The sequence below is a fragment of the Cryptomeria japonica genome, chromosome 1, assembly GCF_030272615.1.
Source record: "Cryptomeria japonica chromosome 1, Sugi_1.0, whole genome shotgun sequence".
Classification (NCBI taxonomy): domain Eukaryota; kingdom Viridiplantae; phylum Streptophyta; class Pinopsida; order Cupressales; family Cupressaceae; genus Cryptomeria; species Cryptomeria japonica.
The window spans coordinates 24,438,767-24,456,662 of NC_081405.1; the positions used below are offsets into that span (position 1 = coordinate 24,438,767).

Below are 17,896 nucleotides of genomic sequence, written 5' to 3' on the forward strand. Positions count from 1 at the left end.
AATTTGAACAAGATAAGTGAGGAAGTTTGAAAAGTGAATCCCTTGGATGAAATTTCACCAAGTATAGAGAGATTTCCTTTGCCATCCTCTGGTCTGATTGCTCTTTATGGAGAAGTAAGTCGCATATGCAAAATTTGGCTAAGTATTGGCGAACTTCCTTTGCTACTTGAGAGGAGCGAACTTCCTTCCTTTGCTACTTTAGAAGCCCGAAATGTCTTCCTTTGCCTTCTAAGAGATCCGAAAATGTCTTTGCTCATCATGAATTGCAATAAAGTGCCCTTGTTAAGCAATGATTTTGATCTTTTAACCAACCTAGTAGACATTTTCTTATCATCCAAGATGTCTAATATAGATGCAAGAGTCCGTTTGAAGGTGATTTAATCAACTTAGACACATGGAGAACATAAAACCTTAAGCATTTCTTATGCTTCACCTTGTACACAACCTTGCCTTTGCCCATTGACATGGCATGAGCAAGAGAAGAGATTGAATTGATGGAGAAACTGATGGAGAAGTTGATGGAATGCTGCTGGAGATGGCGATTTCAACTCATTTCCATTGCCCCTTGAGAGGAGCGAATTTCCTTTGCTCCCTCATAGGAGCGAACTTACTTCCTTTGCTCCCTCAATGGAGCAGCCTATTGATGTGTTTTTCATGCACATGCAAACACAGAATAAAATACCTAAAGGTACCTTATCCTCTCTTGAGCAAAGTTTCCCGACTGCTGAAGATCTCGCCGAAGGATCAATCGAGGCAACTCCAAGGTTCTTGTATGTAGGTTCTCTACTCGTGGATAAGCTCTTTGTGGTATGATGTGATTTTGCTGGAATAACAAGGGGACTTACACTTGATGACTAAACGTCTGATTTGCTTTGAATATTGCTGGAACACAGGATTTCACTAGCTTAGAATTTTTTGAAAAAAGGAAAAAAGGACGAGGGTGAGGAAAGGATCTAATTCTGACACTAAGAATGTAGGAGCAATGAATGATCTTTGATGAAATTCTAACTAAGTCTTGTTTTGACATCCCAGGACCATCTCCACAAGGTTAGTGCGATCTTCGGAGGAAAGCTTTATGATGTTCAGACCATTGCTACAGGCATAGACACCATCAGGCTGATGCATGCCAATGAAGAAGCGACAATTGAAGTTAAGCTCAAGCTGAATGATTCCAGTGGACTACACAAGGCAAGTCTGCAATCAACAAACTGCTAGTAGTATGGATATACAAATTTCACCATCAATCAAACATATTTCTTCCACTCATCTAATAACATGAAATCAAATCTGAGAAGTATAAAGACCATGCAAATTGTTGAATCGACCCATAGATTTCACCATTTCTTCAATGAAGTTTTACAAGTCTTTTACAACAACATCTTGGCAACAATCTTTGCCTTCTCTTGCTATTCTACTCTAATTGCTATTCTATCAACTGACTATTCACTATTAGCTAACTATTCACCTACTATCAACTATTGACTAACTATTAGCCTTTACAAATGAAGAGCCAGGGCTTATATAGTGCCCTCAATACAATTTAATGGCTCTGATCAACTTGAGATCAATGGCTGAGATATTACAATGAAAACCCTAATTAGGGTTTGTTACAATAAACTTAATTCTGACCAATGAAATAATTGCATTATTTGGACACATGTCTTCTCTGGAATATTCGACCAATGGATAGCCGGGGTAGGTATATCGAAGTTAGTGCCATCTCTTGATGAATCAGGTACATTGAATCTAGACATGCTGAAGTGGACCAGTCCGACTGGAGGAGTGATGACTAGGATGCCACCTTGTTTGACACTTGTAACTTGGTAGATATTCAATTTGATGTTGCTGAGAAGCTAGCTTTAATTAACTCTTTTGAAACTGTCTGCTTCTTCAACGAACCCTTGCTTTAACTTTGTCTTCGATGTGCAGGATGGATGGTGTACCTTTCCTTCGAATGCTGGACTAGAAGAGGTCGTCCCTGATGATGCTGGACCGGAGAAGGCTGTCCTTGATGATGTTGGACCGGAGAAGGTCGTCCTTGTTGATGCCGGACTGGAGAAGGTCGTTATTTGATACCTACACAAAAGCTTAAAGTTAGGGTTTGAGCATAATATCTTAAGGTATATGATTCAAGACCTTTCAAGGAAATAACTAAATATTAATTTGAAAATGATGATAAATCTAAGAATTATGAATTTTCAAATTAAATTAAAATCAGATTGTACAAGACTTACATTTTCCAAAGGATTACTATGGAAAATCCAACTAAGTTTTGAATAAAAATTTCAAGAATCTGATTCTTCATACCTCTTCCTTGAATTTTTAGCTATCAACCTTGAAAAATGAATGAAGGGAGATGAGAATTTGCTGGACAAGGACGTTTGATCTGAATTTCAGGTCCTCCTTTGGATGAATTAAGCTTCAATCAGCCTTCAAAAAGAATTTCGCCTTCAACTAGCTTCTCAAAATCTGGAAATTCGCCTTCAAACACCTCCCAAAATTTGGAAATTATCGCACCTCCAAATCTGCTCTTCAAGTTCGCATGAGAGATAATGAAAGAATGATTTGAATTTGTTAAAATACACCTCCCTTATATAGGGCGCTCACCTTGATTTCCCTCAAGGCCGACTTGGCAAATAGGGAATAAAATAAAATAAAACCCCTCTTAAAGGATGGCCGACTTGCTTGTAAAGGCAAAATAATGAAATATTGAGCGCTCAAGCATAATTTTTTATTTTTTATTTTTTTAATTAATTCCAAAGCTTAAAGGTGGATTTTTCATGTATTTCAAAGCTTAGAAATTAATTAATTAAGTTATAAATGCCTTAATTTATGCGAACTTGTTTTAGTCTTCCAAATGTATTGTAATAGGCAAATTTAGTGAAAGACTATAGGCTAATTTAGGGAATGTTAAAGCTTGATTAAGGCTTGATGAATCTTCATTTTCCTTGGGCATTAAAATATTCAAAGTGATGGGGGCTTAAATTATTTCAAGGCTTATTTGAACCTCTCATCTAGGCTTGTTTGCTTCATGAATTAAAATCTTCACAACCTAGTTTTGCCATCACAATTTTGCAATTTGCCTTCAACTTAGCCTAAACAAGGTGAATAACAGGTGTTTTCAAGAATTTCGCCCTGGACCCTTTGGAAGGGTCAGGAACGATTTTCTCTTTTTAGGTCAAAATTCACCTTTGCTTGATCATTGACCTTCTCCAAGGCAATCTCCAGGATCCATTCATCTCAACCACTGACTAGGCTCAACAATATTTTGAAGGAAACACTGCATTTTGGGAATTTCGCTCAACAACCTGGCCAGGGACAGGACCTATCCAGAATTTCACTCTGGACCCTTTGGCAGGGTTAGGAGCGAAATTCTCTCTTGAGCTCAAAATTCACATTTTTTGAAGGTCCAAATCTCTCCAAGGCATTCTAAATAGCTTCTTTCACTGTAGTCCAGGCCTGGTTTTACTCAAATCTTGAAGGAAAAAGTGTTTTTAGGGCTTTTCGCTCTGGACCCTTTGGAAGGGTCAGGAGTGATTTTCTCCTCTTGTAGCTCATTTTTGATCGTTCCAACTTCAATCCACCTCACAAAGCTAGGAAATATCTTTCTTCTTTCACCCAATCCAAGTTTGATTTCGTTTTGCAAGGCAGAATAGGAGATTTTAGGATTTTCGCCCTGGACCCTTTGGAAGGGTCAGGAGCGAAAATCCTCCTTTGGCCTAAAATCATCACTTTTGGAAACCAACATCAAGTCAAAGGTAGTCTCAAGGGCATTTCTTACCTTAATCAAGCCTTGTCTTAGCATAAATTTGAAAGGAATGGGTAGGTTTTAGGATTTTTGCTCTGGACCCTTTGGAAGGGTCAGGAGCGAAAATCTTGTTTTAGGGCTATCTTGCCATCCTTCCAACTTCAAATCACTTCCAAGGCATAGAACATCTTGTCTTTCTCCTTCCCTAGGTTTTAGGATTTTTGCTCTGGACCCTTTGGAAGGGTCAGGAGCGAAAATCTTGTTTTAGGGCTATCTTGCCATCCTTCCAACTTCAAATCACTTCCAAGGCATAGAACATCTTGTCTTTCTCCTTCCCATGGTATAAAAACCAAAATCTTGTCTTGAATTGGCAGGGAAAAAGGGGAATTTTAGAAATTTCGCTCTGGACCCTTTGGAAGGGTTAGGAGCGAAATTTTCATTAGGCTTCAAAATTTGCATTCTTGGCAACCAAAATCCACTCTAAGGCAATCCAAATGCCTTCTCACACCTTTGTCCTAGCTTGGTCTTGTCCAAAATTTTGGAAGAAAAGATGACTTTGAGGATTTTCGCTCTGGACCCTTTGGAAGGGTTAGGAGCGAAATTCTCTTCTAGGCTCAATTCCTTCATCTTTCCTGATTTCTTGCAACTTCAAGTCACTCCCAGGGGCGATTCCTTCTTGATTTTACCTTATCCCACACTTGACTTAGCAAAACTTTGATAGCAAATGAAGTTTTGAGAAAATTCGCTCTGGACCCTTTGGAAGGGTCAGGAGCGAAATTCTCAATCTTGACCAAAAAATCTTCATTTTTTCAACCTGAAACTTCTTTGCAAGGTAGGATTTCATGTTTCATTATGCTAGGAATAAAGTTTCATGTCCAAGAAAGGCTAAAAATAGGTTTACAAGGAATTTTGCTCTGGACCCTTTGGAAGGGTCAGGGGCGAAATTTTCTTTCCTGGCCAGAATCCTTCATTTTTTCAGTTCAAAACAACCTCAAGAGGCAAAAGCAAGTCATTCTTCTTCCATCCATGTCAAAAAAACTTGACCTTCTTTAATGCAAGATAAGAGCTTTTGGGAATTTCGCTCTGGACCCTTTGGAAGGGTCAGGAGCGAAATTTCCCTCCTTGTCCAAAATTCTTCATTTTCTCATGCTTTCAAATCTTCAAAGGTGACAAGAATGTCCAACCTTCCTTCCAAGATACCCTGCACATCAAAATTTAGCCAAAGTTAGGGAGAAATGAGCTTTAAGAAGATTTTCGCACTGGACCCTTTGGAAAGGTCAGGAGTGAAAATCTCATTCCTAGCTAAATTGCTCATTTTTCAAGCTTCAAACCATCTCACAGGGCAAACTTAGGTCATTTTCCAAGCTAGGAATCAAGGTTGCAAGTCTATCCAAGGCAAGAAATAGGGTTTATGATGAATACGTCACAACACAGCCTTACTTCCATTGCTCCCATGGGAGTGGCCACACTTCCATTGTCCCCTTATAGGAGCGGGCACACTTCCTTTGCCCCCTTGGAGGAGCAAACTTCCTTCCTTTGCTCATTCAAATGCCCGAACTTGCACATGTTTAGACAGAAATCAGGATAAAACTCAGAAATCAGATCTGAGAATGATTAAATCTTACTTAAAAGTGGAGTCTTAGACTGAAAGTATGATAAAATCAGACCTTGGAGATGAAAATAAAAAAACTGAACAAAAGAAATCCATTTCAGATTTTAAGATTGATATTGTGCTTGATCAAGGTTTGTGTGTTTTTCAGGTTATAGAAGCAAGGAAGAAGGAACTCCATCACTTGAAGGAGATGAAGACTCACGCATCAATGCCAGCATGTTCAAATTAAAGACAAGTGGGACAAGAGGTCAACATCAATATCAGCAACATGAGAGACATAGTAAATACAACATGAGAATGAAGGCACTCAAGGGAGAAATTTTTTCACAATCTTGAATTCCCTTTAGGAATCCAAGAATCAAAGTTAGTACATTGAGCAGTTAACTTCAACCAGGTGTATCATTCACCAAGATAAGATCATGAGCAAGACAAGATCAACCAAGGGCATCACATAGTCTACATCAAACATGATCAAGGAAGAGAATAGTTCTAGAAGAATTAATCAAAGTTAGAAGTGTAAATGGGGGAAAATGTCTGAGATCTTATGGAATTAAGATCCAGATTTAACCCGATATTCTCAATAGAGTACTTGCAAAACGCACGCAATGCAAACCAAAATTTAAATTAAAAACACACATGCATGCTATAAAAAACTACTCCATTGCACTTCTATCAGCCAAGATCTTGTGTTAAAAAATGATGCTCTCAGAAGCACACACACAAGAAGCTATGGTGAATGAAGATTTGAAAAATGATGGATGCAAAATAAGAATGCTAGAATGCAAAATGTATGCTCCAATGCTAGATTGCTAGATTGTTAAATTGCTCATTAGGATTGATAAAGATGAAAGAATCCTCTTATTTAGAAGACCTTAGAAAATGGAGGGATAGGATTAAGAGGTGAAAAAATAAATGGTTGGCTATGATTAAAGGGTAGGTATAGAAAATGATAAAATAATAAGAGGGTAGGTAAGATAAATAATAAAATAATGAAGGGAGTAGGTAGAAGAAAATTAAGAGTTAAATGACATGTGTCATAGAGTGGAAAAGCTAATGAATTAATTAAATAAATACAAATTTATTTAATTAATAGAGGAAGTGAGACCAATTAAATAAATGAAACATTTATTTAATTTAAGGAAAAGATAATTTAAATAAATAAAAATATTTATTTAAATAGGGAAAGGGGATAAAAAAGGATAAATGAATTAATTAAATAAATAAGAATTTATTTCTTAATAGAAGACTTTAGCTTAAACAACATGATATAATTTGGGGACATGCCTTCATCATCATCACTGCTGAAACTTGAGATGTTGAGTATCAAGAGATATTGCTCAAACACTTTGTGTTGATCTACCAAGTACAAGCGAACTGAGGTGTCATCCTAGTCACCACTCACCAAATCGAGGAGTTCCACATCAGTGTGTCCAGATGCAATGTACCTGACTCACCCATGGGACACAAACTCCAATGTACCTACCCTCACTATCTATTGGCCGAATATTCAAGAGAAGACATGTCCAAATATTGTAATTATTTCATTGGCTAAGAAGAGTATGTTCCAACAAACCCTAATCAGGGTTTCATCTTGTAATCTCGACCATTGATCTCATATCGATTTGAGCCTTTGAATTGTAATGAGCTCTCTATATAAGGCTCAAACTTCTCATTTGTAGAGGTTAATAGTTAATTGGAGGTTAATAGCAGGTTAATGCTAGAAGAATTGAAGAACAGGTAAATTAGAAGTTAGAAGTTAGAATAGATTAGGAGAAGAAGAAATTGTTGCGAAGGCTTGTAAATGGATATACTCTTTTCATTGAAGATATGGTGAAATGTGTCATTTCAGCAAGCTACATGGTTTCTACTTCTCATTTGCTTTCATGTTGATTAGTTGAATGATAGAGCGTTGTGCATTATTCATGGTGAAACTCCTAATCCATACCACTAGCAGTTTGTTGATTGCAAATTCGCCTTGTGTGGTCAACTGGAATACTTGAATGAGCTTAAGTTAAATTGTTATTCAATTGTTGATGTGCATTCAATTAATGGTGTCTATGCTTGATAATGATTTGAAAATCATCTAACTTCCTTAGAATATCGCACTAAGCTTTGCGGAGTTGCTTTGCATGTCAAAGCAAGGCTTAATAGATTTTCACCAAAGATTGTCCATCGTTCCTACATTCTTAGACTTCTTAAACCAATTTCTTTTGCTCTTTTATTTTCCAAGCTAGTAGTTAGAATCTAAGTTCCAGCAATTCAAGCATTCACATATTCAACATAAGTCCCCTTGGATTACCAGCAATCACATCAACCATTGAGCTTATCCACGAGTCAAGACCTGACAGTAGAAATCTTGGAGTTGTCTCATTTGATTGCGAAGCTTAGCATTTGAGAGACTTTGTTCAAGAGAGGATAAGATACCTTGGTATTTTATTTTGTGTTTGATTGTGCATAAAAAACACATAAACACTTACCGCACTGGATATCTCGAGAAGCCTGTTCTTATGTGTGACCAACAGCTTTTCAATGAAGTTACTCAGGTCCTTGCAAGAGGTTCATACCTTCTACAATTCATGATATACTTTAACAATCTCTTTTCAAGATAGATTAATGTTTGCCATCATTTCAACCTAAACTTACACCTGTTACCTTGTTGACCTGTAAAGGCAACCTAGGGTATTTGAAATCCTTTGTAAATTTCTTGTTGAAACAAACACAAGAGCCAGGCCCATGTGGCCTCATTTGGTACAACCACTGAAAGCTTGGCAATGAATTCCCTCCCAATGCAAGTTTTTGAGTGAGTTTGGCTGCTGCCATCATCAATCTCATGATCACCTAACAACTCTTTGATGAACCCACAGCAGTTGATTTCTCGCACCAAAAATGGCTTGCAATTGTTTATCTGTGACATGGCTTCTGTGAAATGGGTCTGTTTTTGCTTGTGGGCAAAGGTAATGAGAGTGGTGAAAAGGGGGAGATTGCATCCATGGTTAAGAAGATCTTAAGAAAAGAGAGATGTCAAAAGAGAATGGTTGGTTGAAGGCTTCTGCTATTTTCCCCGTGTGGGGCAGGGTTTGAGGTAGTGACTTAAATTTTGTTTTGGATGTGTTTTTTCTAAGGTTTGTGCATTGGTTGGGTTGCTGTTGTTTTTTCAATTTTTTTTGCATAAGTTGAGTCTATGATCAAGGCTCACGAGTCTGAGTTTGAGACTCGTTGGATTTTGGCTGAAAAACTCACAAAAACATTGTGTGCACTAGGTCACACTTGACCTGTGAGTCTGAGTCACTTGTTTTCCTTGTTGACCCATGAGTGTCCATGATTTTTTTGTTGATGGTTTGAACCATAAGCATCTCCACTGCCACTCCCACTAGTTGTACCATGCAACGTTGTATAACAACATCCTCACCCCTTAAAGAGACTTGGAAAGCCATGCAATAAAACCATCCAAGTTGGCTATCTCAGGGGCTACTTTCCAATTCTTCATAACCCCTTGTACTTAGTTGCTTATGTGAGAGGAGTTGCAAGTAGGAATGCACGGGGATTGAGTGAATAAAGAAATATGTACTCTAGTTTCAGTTAGCTGAACAACTCACAGCTTGTTGAAATTTGAGACATAGTCAATACAAAGTTAAATTTATAAAGTATGATATAAAGGTGCCAAAGAAAAGTTAGAGTTAAAAAATAAAAAATGCATACTTGTGATAGAACTTTGACGACAAGAGATTGTAGTTAGTGAGCTTTGACCATGGAGATGCCACCATATATGTGCATCCTTGTATTTGTCTCAAAGATCTCTAAGATTGTGATTGGTTGAAGCTATAAAAATTGCCAAACTCACCCACAATTGTGTGCTTCTCATTTTCATATGGGAAGAGTTGAGTGAACATTGCTTTGTACACATTGCTAACTTCAATGTCTCTGCATGTTGGCACCCTCTCGGGCAAACAGTATCTTTGTGCTGTATTATTTTGGTTTCAAAGTAAATATTAGGAGATGCAAGGGTGTGGTCTTCTTGTTCCATTCTTCAACTATGATTTTTTTCACTTGTATGAAAAATGTTTTTGAAGGTCTTTTATTTTGTTTGCTATTATGTCTGTTTTATTAACTGTGATTGAGTTAATGTGGTTATATATCTCACCTAAACATGGCTGATCCATATCAACAAACCTGATTGTACTCATGATGGGCTCATTGAAACCCAAAAGATAATCCACTAGAGCTCACCAATCACATCTAGGATGAATACTTTGATCTTTTGGGCTCTCTTTTGTATTAGATTGCCTCCATACACCCTAAAGGTTGCTGATGACCATGGCCCTCAATGCCTTTCACACCTTCACAAGACATCTTAAGATGATTGTGTGATGTAAATTGAGTCTCAACAGAAAAAAAAGTACATGATATAAGTAGTAAGAAGTAAAATACAATTATAAATATTAAAAAATGATAAATGTACATGAGAGTTTTATAGAAAACTTAAAGTAAATAAAAAATAAAATATCGAAATTTCATGAACTTACTCTCAACAACTCCAACTTGGAGGACTTGAAGATGGCTTGTAACATATGATGATTTGTCACAAACATCTAAATCTCCTTAGCCTTGGTGTAGATTTCTGTAATTCACTTGATTTGTGTGCCAAGGTTCTACATTTCAAATTGAGTGAGTGGATAGTATATGGTGGCTAAAATATGTGTCGCATCTTGCCCCCACCAATAAACTTAGTACCCCACGATTTATCGTTGTTCATTATGACTTGAACAATATTAAAGATTCCATCATCTCAATCAACTCTATGGGGATGTTGGCAATGAAGTTTGCATCCTTACTTGCTCCTCATAATGCATTACCTTAAAAACATGGCCTCTTTAGGGTACATTGCAATGACACTAGGGGTTTGTTCTTGCAATCTTTCCATCCATCATAGATGATGAGAATTCTATTGTGGCCCATGAATCCCTAATTGCTGCAGTGATGTGTCTAGAATTTTTTCCCCTTAGCCGATAAGATGGTGCACACTTATTCACAGCCAAGACTTGTATGATTTGCGGGTGTTTGATTAATTGCCATCACGATTTCATGTCAATATGAGGATCTGACAAAGTTGAAGGAAGCCCATTGATGTAAACACAACATGCAATGTGTTCATTTGCAGTAAACCTTGCTTCAACTTGAATGCTTTTTGTGATGGACTTGCATCATGATTTGTTCTTTAATAGGAAAGAAAGGAGCTATCATCTTCTTGTGATGATTGTGTCACAATCAATTGATGTGTTGCAGCCACCATTAGAGAAGTGAAGGATGGCCTTGGAGGTTGCTTGCATGATCCTTTCTGGCCAAAGGATGAGATTTTGATCTTGCTCTCTTGGTTACACTATTTGCTTCTTGTTCATTCATATAAGCAATAACTTTCTTTTTTGACAATCCATGTTTGTTCAACCCACCATAGACTCCAATGACTTATTCCATAATTGTACATAAGTGAGCTTTCACTCGACTATACAAGCTCTTATACTTGTTCTGGCACTCATTATAATGCTAAAGATAACTCCTATCTCCACCAAGCCACTTAATTATTGTGACATGTTACCAAAGAGGCGATGCTTGGTCAAATTTTACAACTTTATATGTCCCTTGGTTCAGTGAACTAAAAGTAGTAGCCATACCTACATGTTTTAAAATAAACAAATATCAGGGAAAAAATTGCAACATAGCCCTAGGCAACGTAGGAAGCTTGGAAATAAATTTGAAATTACAAGAAACTTAAAAAAAAATTAAATGATGAATTTCCTTTTCAATACTCAAGAAAACAACCCTGAGCAGTGTGAAAGAAAGAGTTGTGGAATGAAAGGTAGGAGTGTTTTGTGTTTGTGTTTATATGTGACATACAAGTCATTTTTTATAGCTAGGTCAAATAAGCTAGGGATTTTTGCACTTTTTAGAGTATTTTCTTACTCTGTAATTTTTCTTGACAAAATCATTTATTAAAAAAAAGCCTTGGGGTTCCTTTGTTTTGCTTGGTTTCCCTTGGGCGTGCATTTGGCACACCCATGGTTTTTCTCGAGTGTTGCATATATGCCCTAGGCATGGATGCATTTGGGTTTAGTATGGCCCTTGGTTTTGTCGAATTTGGTAATGTAGCAAGAAAGTCATACCAAGCAAGAGAGAAATCTCAATGAGTATTCCTTCCCATGTCTTTTTGAATCTTATGTTGAAACTCAATATAAATTCCAAGGGCTTTGAAACTTATGTTGAAACCCAACATAAATTCAAAGGGCTTTCTTGATGGTGGTGAGCTACCTCAATAGAAATAGGATATCTCCGTTCTCTTTGATTTGATCATATAGCAAACCACCTATTTCATTCTCTAAGTTGATGCTAAACATTTGAATCAATCAAGAGGCTTCTCCCATAAAGATGCTAAAAGAATATGAGGGCCACATAGAGATTGTAACATGATGAATTGGACAAATATTAGCTACATTCTTAATGTGGTGAATAGGAGTGGAGGAACCATCTCTATTCAAGTAGGTAAAAGGCAGGATATTTTTCTATTGCTATAAATTTAATGGATTTCCACAATCCCAAGCAACAAAGACCTAAGCTCTGGGAGTGGCCATTACATTTTCTTTTTTATTTTACCTTATCATAGCACATGGAAAGTAAGAAAATACTCTGCTTATTTTTTAGGTAATACTTGTAAACTTTTATTTACAAGGCAAGTTCTCTTCCTTTTTGGATTCTAGGTCTGTTGTAGCTAGTGGAGCTACCAAGTGATTAAATAAATCTATAGGTCATTTTGAGCAGGTTTCCAAGATTCACCAGATCTTGATATAAAATTCTTGTCAGTGAGTAATCTTTCTAGGTTTCTTGAAGATCCTTGCATAAGGTTTCCACCATGCATGCCATAAAAATGTTGATGCTTCAAATTGTCTGATTAGAGTTGCACTTAAAATCATTGCATACAAATGGGAAGCTTGTGTACAGTTCTCTTATGTTCAATCAACCTCCACATTCGGGCAGGCTTCCATAAACTCTATCTAAGATGCTTGGCGGGCGAAAAAGGAGAAAAAAAATACACTGAATGCAATGTGTACAAAATAGGTGGAAATCTAAATATTTAACAACAAAAGAGATGCAGTAATTTGCTTATGTTAAGAGGAAAGAAATTTGACACTATAACAAGGTTAAATCCGATACATAAAACTGAAGATCAAGGGCAAAACAAATGCTGCAAAATCTCTTAGTAATGCTTCTGAAAATGTAAAGTAGCAAAACTCTGTAAGGGTCAGAAGCTTGTTGGACAAAATTAAAGCAGCTACATTGGCATGGAAAATTCACAATGCAAGAAATGAGATGCTTATTTATTTTAATTTACAACACAAACAAATCTGGGATGTTGAAAGGGCCTTCAAAATCATCCAGATCATCCTCCTTATCAATGTCACAATTTTGCTTTCAAATGCCTACCTTTGCTGAATTAAAGGCATGCAAGCCTCAAAATACTTAGGAATGTTCTTATATAAACTTTTACCCGTCGCCCATGAAATATTCCCGTTTTAGCTATAGCCCCTTTATAGCTTATGTGGCGTAGTTTTTTTTAAAAGTTATATACTCTCTATTCTCTGTAAGGTACTATCTCCCAATGCTTACATAAATGAGAAGACAGTGAATATTACAATAGTGTAAGGGCAAAATATTTAGCTTTTGGCGCAGCAAGCCTTTATGCAAAAATAAAAAAATTCTCCTAAAGAACCTGGAAGTGGAGAAATTAAGGTAGTGACAATTTCACTACAATGTATAAATTAGATATTTATAGTTGTTTTGAGAAGACTTTCAAAGTGTCTTCCATGTGCATTTCAAGAAAGACTTCCACATTTGAAAAAATACTATATCATGATAAAGATCTATGTATGTTGTTTTGCTTTTCCCGGGGCATGTTCTTGTTTACAGTTATATTTTTCATTTTGCTTTTCACCATGATTGCAATATTTGGGAAACTGTGTAAACTCTCATAATTAGCAAGAACTTGACAGCAACAAGCTAGGAAACCATTCTGTCATGTGAGCTTAGCTTTTTGAATCAAAGGAGACAGATTGTTGAAGGGATGTGTCAAATGTGGAGTTTATATATTTCCGGCTTCCTATAGTAAAGAAAATTTGGGAGAGGAATATGAATAGTTGAATGTAAAAATTCAACTATTGAGAGTTTCAAGAATCTGGCATGGTTTTGATTGATAAAAGATCGATGTTGAGAATATGGGGTTGGGGGTGGCTCTTGACCTTTGTACATCCTGTACTTGGCATTTGACAATTTGTTTATAGTCTAATCTGTATCTGCAAAAAAATCACTTTCATAACAATGTTCTTTCTTTAATTTCTGCAGTTTGCATGCGCCAAATCAGAAACTCAGGGAGACAATTGTTCCAAGTGCGAAGTCTTATCCGCTAGAATCATTAATGAAAGACTGTAGGGATTACTTTGAAGAAACTGGTCGAAGGGTTTCTTTTGAATATACACTTTTGGGTATTCTCTAACAAACCAACCTTTTAAAAAAACAGAAAGTCTGTAATTAGACTAGTCATCATTTAATGCCCCCAAGACAAAGGGATTATGAGCTGTGTATTTCATTTTTTGAAAATGGCTATCTTTTCATATCCGTTATTGACATTAATTTCTTGTACAGCTGGTGTGAATGACAGCCCGGAACATGCATCAGAGCTTGCAGATATGCTTCACCGTTGGGGTCGTGGTCATCATGTTAACTTGATTCCCTTCAATCCCATTGCAGGCTCTGACTTTCAGCGTCCATATAAGAAAGTGGTAAGCTCTTTCTCTAGCACAGGAAAAATCAAATTTAAGTCTAAAATGCTTAAAAAACTAGATGTAGAACCTACACGTATTGGACTTATGGTGTGAGTTCATATGTCTCATCTCATTTCAAGCAATGGGAGCTTGACTTTATCCTTCATAATCAGTTGAAGGATAGGCCAAAGCATGTTCCATTGGTCACAAGGTGAAGCGTAATATTCATGCATATGATCAACTTTTAAGTAAAACCTGAAAGTAGAAGTCCATGGATATCTGCTATTGAGTTTGTCACCATCGCTTTTAATGATGTCATACATGCAAATTTGTTTCCCATAGCATGGTTTTGAAGGTAAGGTAAGAGGTTTGACATTGTATTAACTTTCATTCTCTATCAATATATGCAGTTGATGGCATTTGCTGAAACGCTAGAGAGGCATAAGGTAACTACAAGCATCCGTCATACTCGTGGTTTGGATGCAAATGCTGCTTGTGGTCAGCTGCGCAATGAGTACCAGAAAGTCCCTCTGGCCACTTGAGTTTATGGAGTAGTTTCTGGTATGAAGCAGTTCTATTATAAGCCTTTCAAGTGGTCATTCTAATTATTAATTTGAAATTTCATCCGAAGGTAGCTGATGAAACAAGAAACGTATGGAATAGTCTAGATGAGTAAGACTGAATAGCCACTTCGCCACAACTTCATCAATGTGTACACAGCATTATTTTGAATTGGAAAAGGAAAACAGAGCTAAAGGTACATGCTTGAAGAGCAATGTGGTTAGAGATCATAATTCAGGAACCAGATAATTCCTGAGAAAAATTTGAAAGAAGGCTACTCGCTTGTTTCAGGAATCCATCTCAAAGTTGATTGAAATCAGAGCAAACATAGCCGGATCTGTTTTAAACAAGAAACTATATAGTTAATTATTGTACAAAATAAAATTTGACCATTTTAGATAATTTGTCTAATTTAGTAAAATCTTTTCCATCTCCAACTTCTTATAAAGCAACAATATAATGTTGAATTTGTTCACAATAATAATACATTTCATGACTATGATGCAATTGCATCTAATTACAGATAAAATGACCGATGATGACTAATTTTTTTGAAGAATAGATAGATTTTTATTATGATTACAAGGACAGTGGTGGACTATGAACGTTGGAGGTGTGGTAGGTAGATCTAAGATTTTTTGGAGCTGTTAATGAATAAGGTATTCTGTTTGTTAAATGTATTGATGTGGTTGTCAAATCTTTTTAACATTAGATTGCTTTGCCTTTTTAGCGTGTTGTAGTGAGACACTGATTGGTCGTGACCAAAACGAGTTACAAAGTAAACTTTTAGGAGATAATCTCAAACCAGTAAAAATTCCTGTTTTTTTGTGTTACATTGGACAAAAAAAGATCTTAGAAATATTTTCTTTTTATTTGAGAGCATATTAGTGAGTTTGGCTATGCAAAATTGTTAATACTTTTAGATGGCCGACTGTGTAGGGCAATTATAGAATGAAATGCAAGCTATTTAGTTGAAAACCAAGGGTGGTTGTCATATTCTAAGCTTTTCTTCGAGCACAACAATGATACAACTTTATTTAACTAGTAATAGAGTGAAAAGTTGCAGAAGATATACGTTGGTAAAGTGAAATATATTTTGTACATTGGTGAAATATAAAATGATATATCTTAGATTTAAAGAGATCGAAAGCACACAATTTTGAAATAAATTTGTTGATCATCACATAAACTAATTAGAAATAGAAACACCAGAAGCCCAAAAGACTCTTGCCATATCCTCTAAACCAACTATAAGACTATTATAGCAAAACAGGTTCTGATTTGTAATTGAAGGATTAATGGGGCAGACAAACTGTAATTTGTTTGGCAAAAAAGGCTTTGGCAGATGAGAATACCTGCTTTGTAGTATATTGTTCAAAATCGCTGCTATATAGTTATAGGAATCGTCATAAGAACCTTTGCAAGAAATGGTTACTAGTTTTTTGTACGTTATCCACATATCAGGTTTGTGCCATATGCATGCACATATGGTATAATGTGGTGCAAAGTTGGGACCATGTATATATGTCCAAATCTTGTAGAGAGATTTTAAGGATTTCGCTCATCTTGGTATGGATTAGGGAGATAAGACTATTAGCACACAACATTTTTGATTTGTAATTGAAGAATGAAGGGGGCAGACAAATTGAAATTGTTTGCCAAAAAAACTTTGGCAGAATGCTTGCTTTGTAGTATTTTGTTCAAAGTTACTGCTATATGGTACACAGTTATCTTCATACAGCCTGAGTTGGCCTAGTGGTGAACTTGTGCTCTTGAAAGAGAGGTCACAAGTCCAAATCCCACAAGGCGTAAGGTATGCATGTCTCGTTTGTAGCACAGTTACGTGGCTCCTGCAAGGAGTATGGGGTAGTCCATATTGCTATCAGCCATCTGTAGACCCATATGCAGACATCCTGACATCGTAGACTGTAAAAGAAGCTTTCTTTCTTTCTTTCATATGAACTTTTACAAGAAAGGTAAATAGTTTTATTTAGTTTCCTACATATCAAGTTTGTGCCATATGTACATATGGCATAATGCGGTGCAAAGTTGGGGCCATGTATGTATGTCCAAATCTTGTAGAGCTATGATTATTGTAGACTTGGAGGATTTCACCCATCTTGGTACGCATTAGGGGACCGGAGTTAGAGGTTGTACAAACTAACTTTAAGGTGCATAGAGCCACATATGTGCCATGTTGACATTGAAAAACTTAATTGTTTTTTATTAAAATAGGCGATTTTGGCCGAAGTTTTGAATTGGAAGATCTTTTTGAAGGACCCAAAATTGTACACAAGAAGTAAAGCCATGATTGCATGAAACAAGGACCATGAAATAGTTTCTCAAAAGAAATGCCCTTGAGAGCCAAACAACAAAACCACAGTTGAAAGAACTAAATCAACAGTCATGGTGGTTTGAATCCAAATGTATCGAAAGAGCTTTGGAGTGGAGATGAAATTTAACTTGGTTAGGTCTTCCTACATTTTGTTGAAGAATAAGAAAAAATTAATTAATATGGTCATCGCATGAAATTGATCAAAAACTTGCAAACTTATAATAGCCCAACTATGGACAAGATTGATGTTTGTATGAGAACCAAAGAACCTCCCAATGTAGGCATTCCTCAGACAAGTATAAGCTTTGACCACAAACGCATCAATAATCCTTATAGAAGCACAAGGGACATCCAAGTAAAAGGACACAACTCCTTGGCAAGGTTGCACCATTGTTGATTAGAAACACCACTTGCATGAACAATTGGAGTAATTACTTGTGCAATAGGGCAAGGAATACACTCCTTCAAGGAGCAATGCAAGTTCAAATCTGAACCTTGCAAGGAACAAAAAGGAGGGGAATCCGAAATCCCTTTAGAGTTGTAAGCAAAAGGTGCCTAGTTGAGGTGAAATCCTTCCCAATAGCTACTCACACAATGTCCTTGTAAGATGTAGGAGAAGATTCCTCAATTGCAATCTTGACAGAGCCCATGTTGCTAGAAACATGTCCAACAATCCCCCCAGTAGACAACTTGCCACTAGCGGAAGCCTTGGCCAAGAGAGAAGTAAGAATAATTGCTCAATAGAGGAAACCATTTCATAGGCCAAAAATATGACCTTAGAAACCCCATTAGAGCGTTCCTTACGGACATGATGAACAACCATAAGGGAGGAA

The 17,896-nt window shown here is 36.6% G+C and overlaps 1 protein-coding gene across 3 annotated transcripts in view; it reads left to right on the top strand.

The window, feature by feature from the left end:
- The window catches only part of LOC131038888 (uncharacterized), a 31,359-nt gene extending 16,026 nt beyond the window's left edge, over window positions 1-15,333 (top strand). For 2 of the 3 annotated variants that reach the window (XM_057971448.2, XM_057971450.2), the window contains 3 exons: window positions 13,749-13,888; window positions 14,049-14,185; window positions 14,578-15,333. In XM_057971448.2, the coding sequence (XP_057827431.1) occupies window positions 13,749-13,888; window positions 14,049-14,185; window positions 14,578-14,709 (409 nt within the window). In that variant the 3' untranslated portion in view covers window positions 14,710-15,333. The remainder of the gene's footprint in view (window positions 1-13,748; window positions 13,889-14,048; window positions 14,186-14,577) is intronic. The other variant, XM_057971449.2, reaches the window with a different exon arrangement.
- Window positions 15,334-17,896: the final 2,563 nt, after the last annotated feature.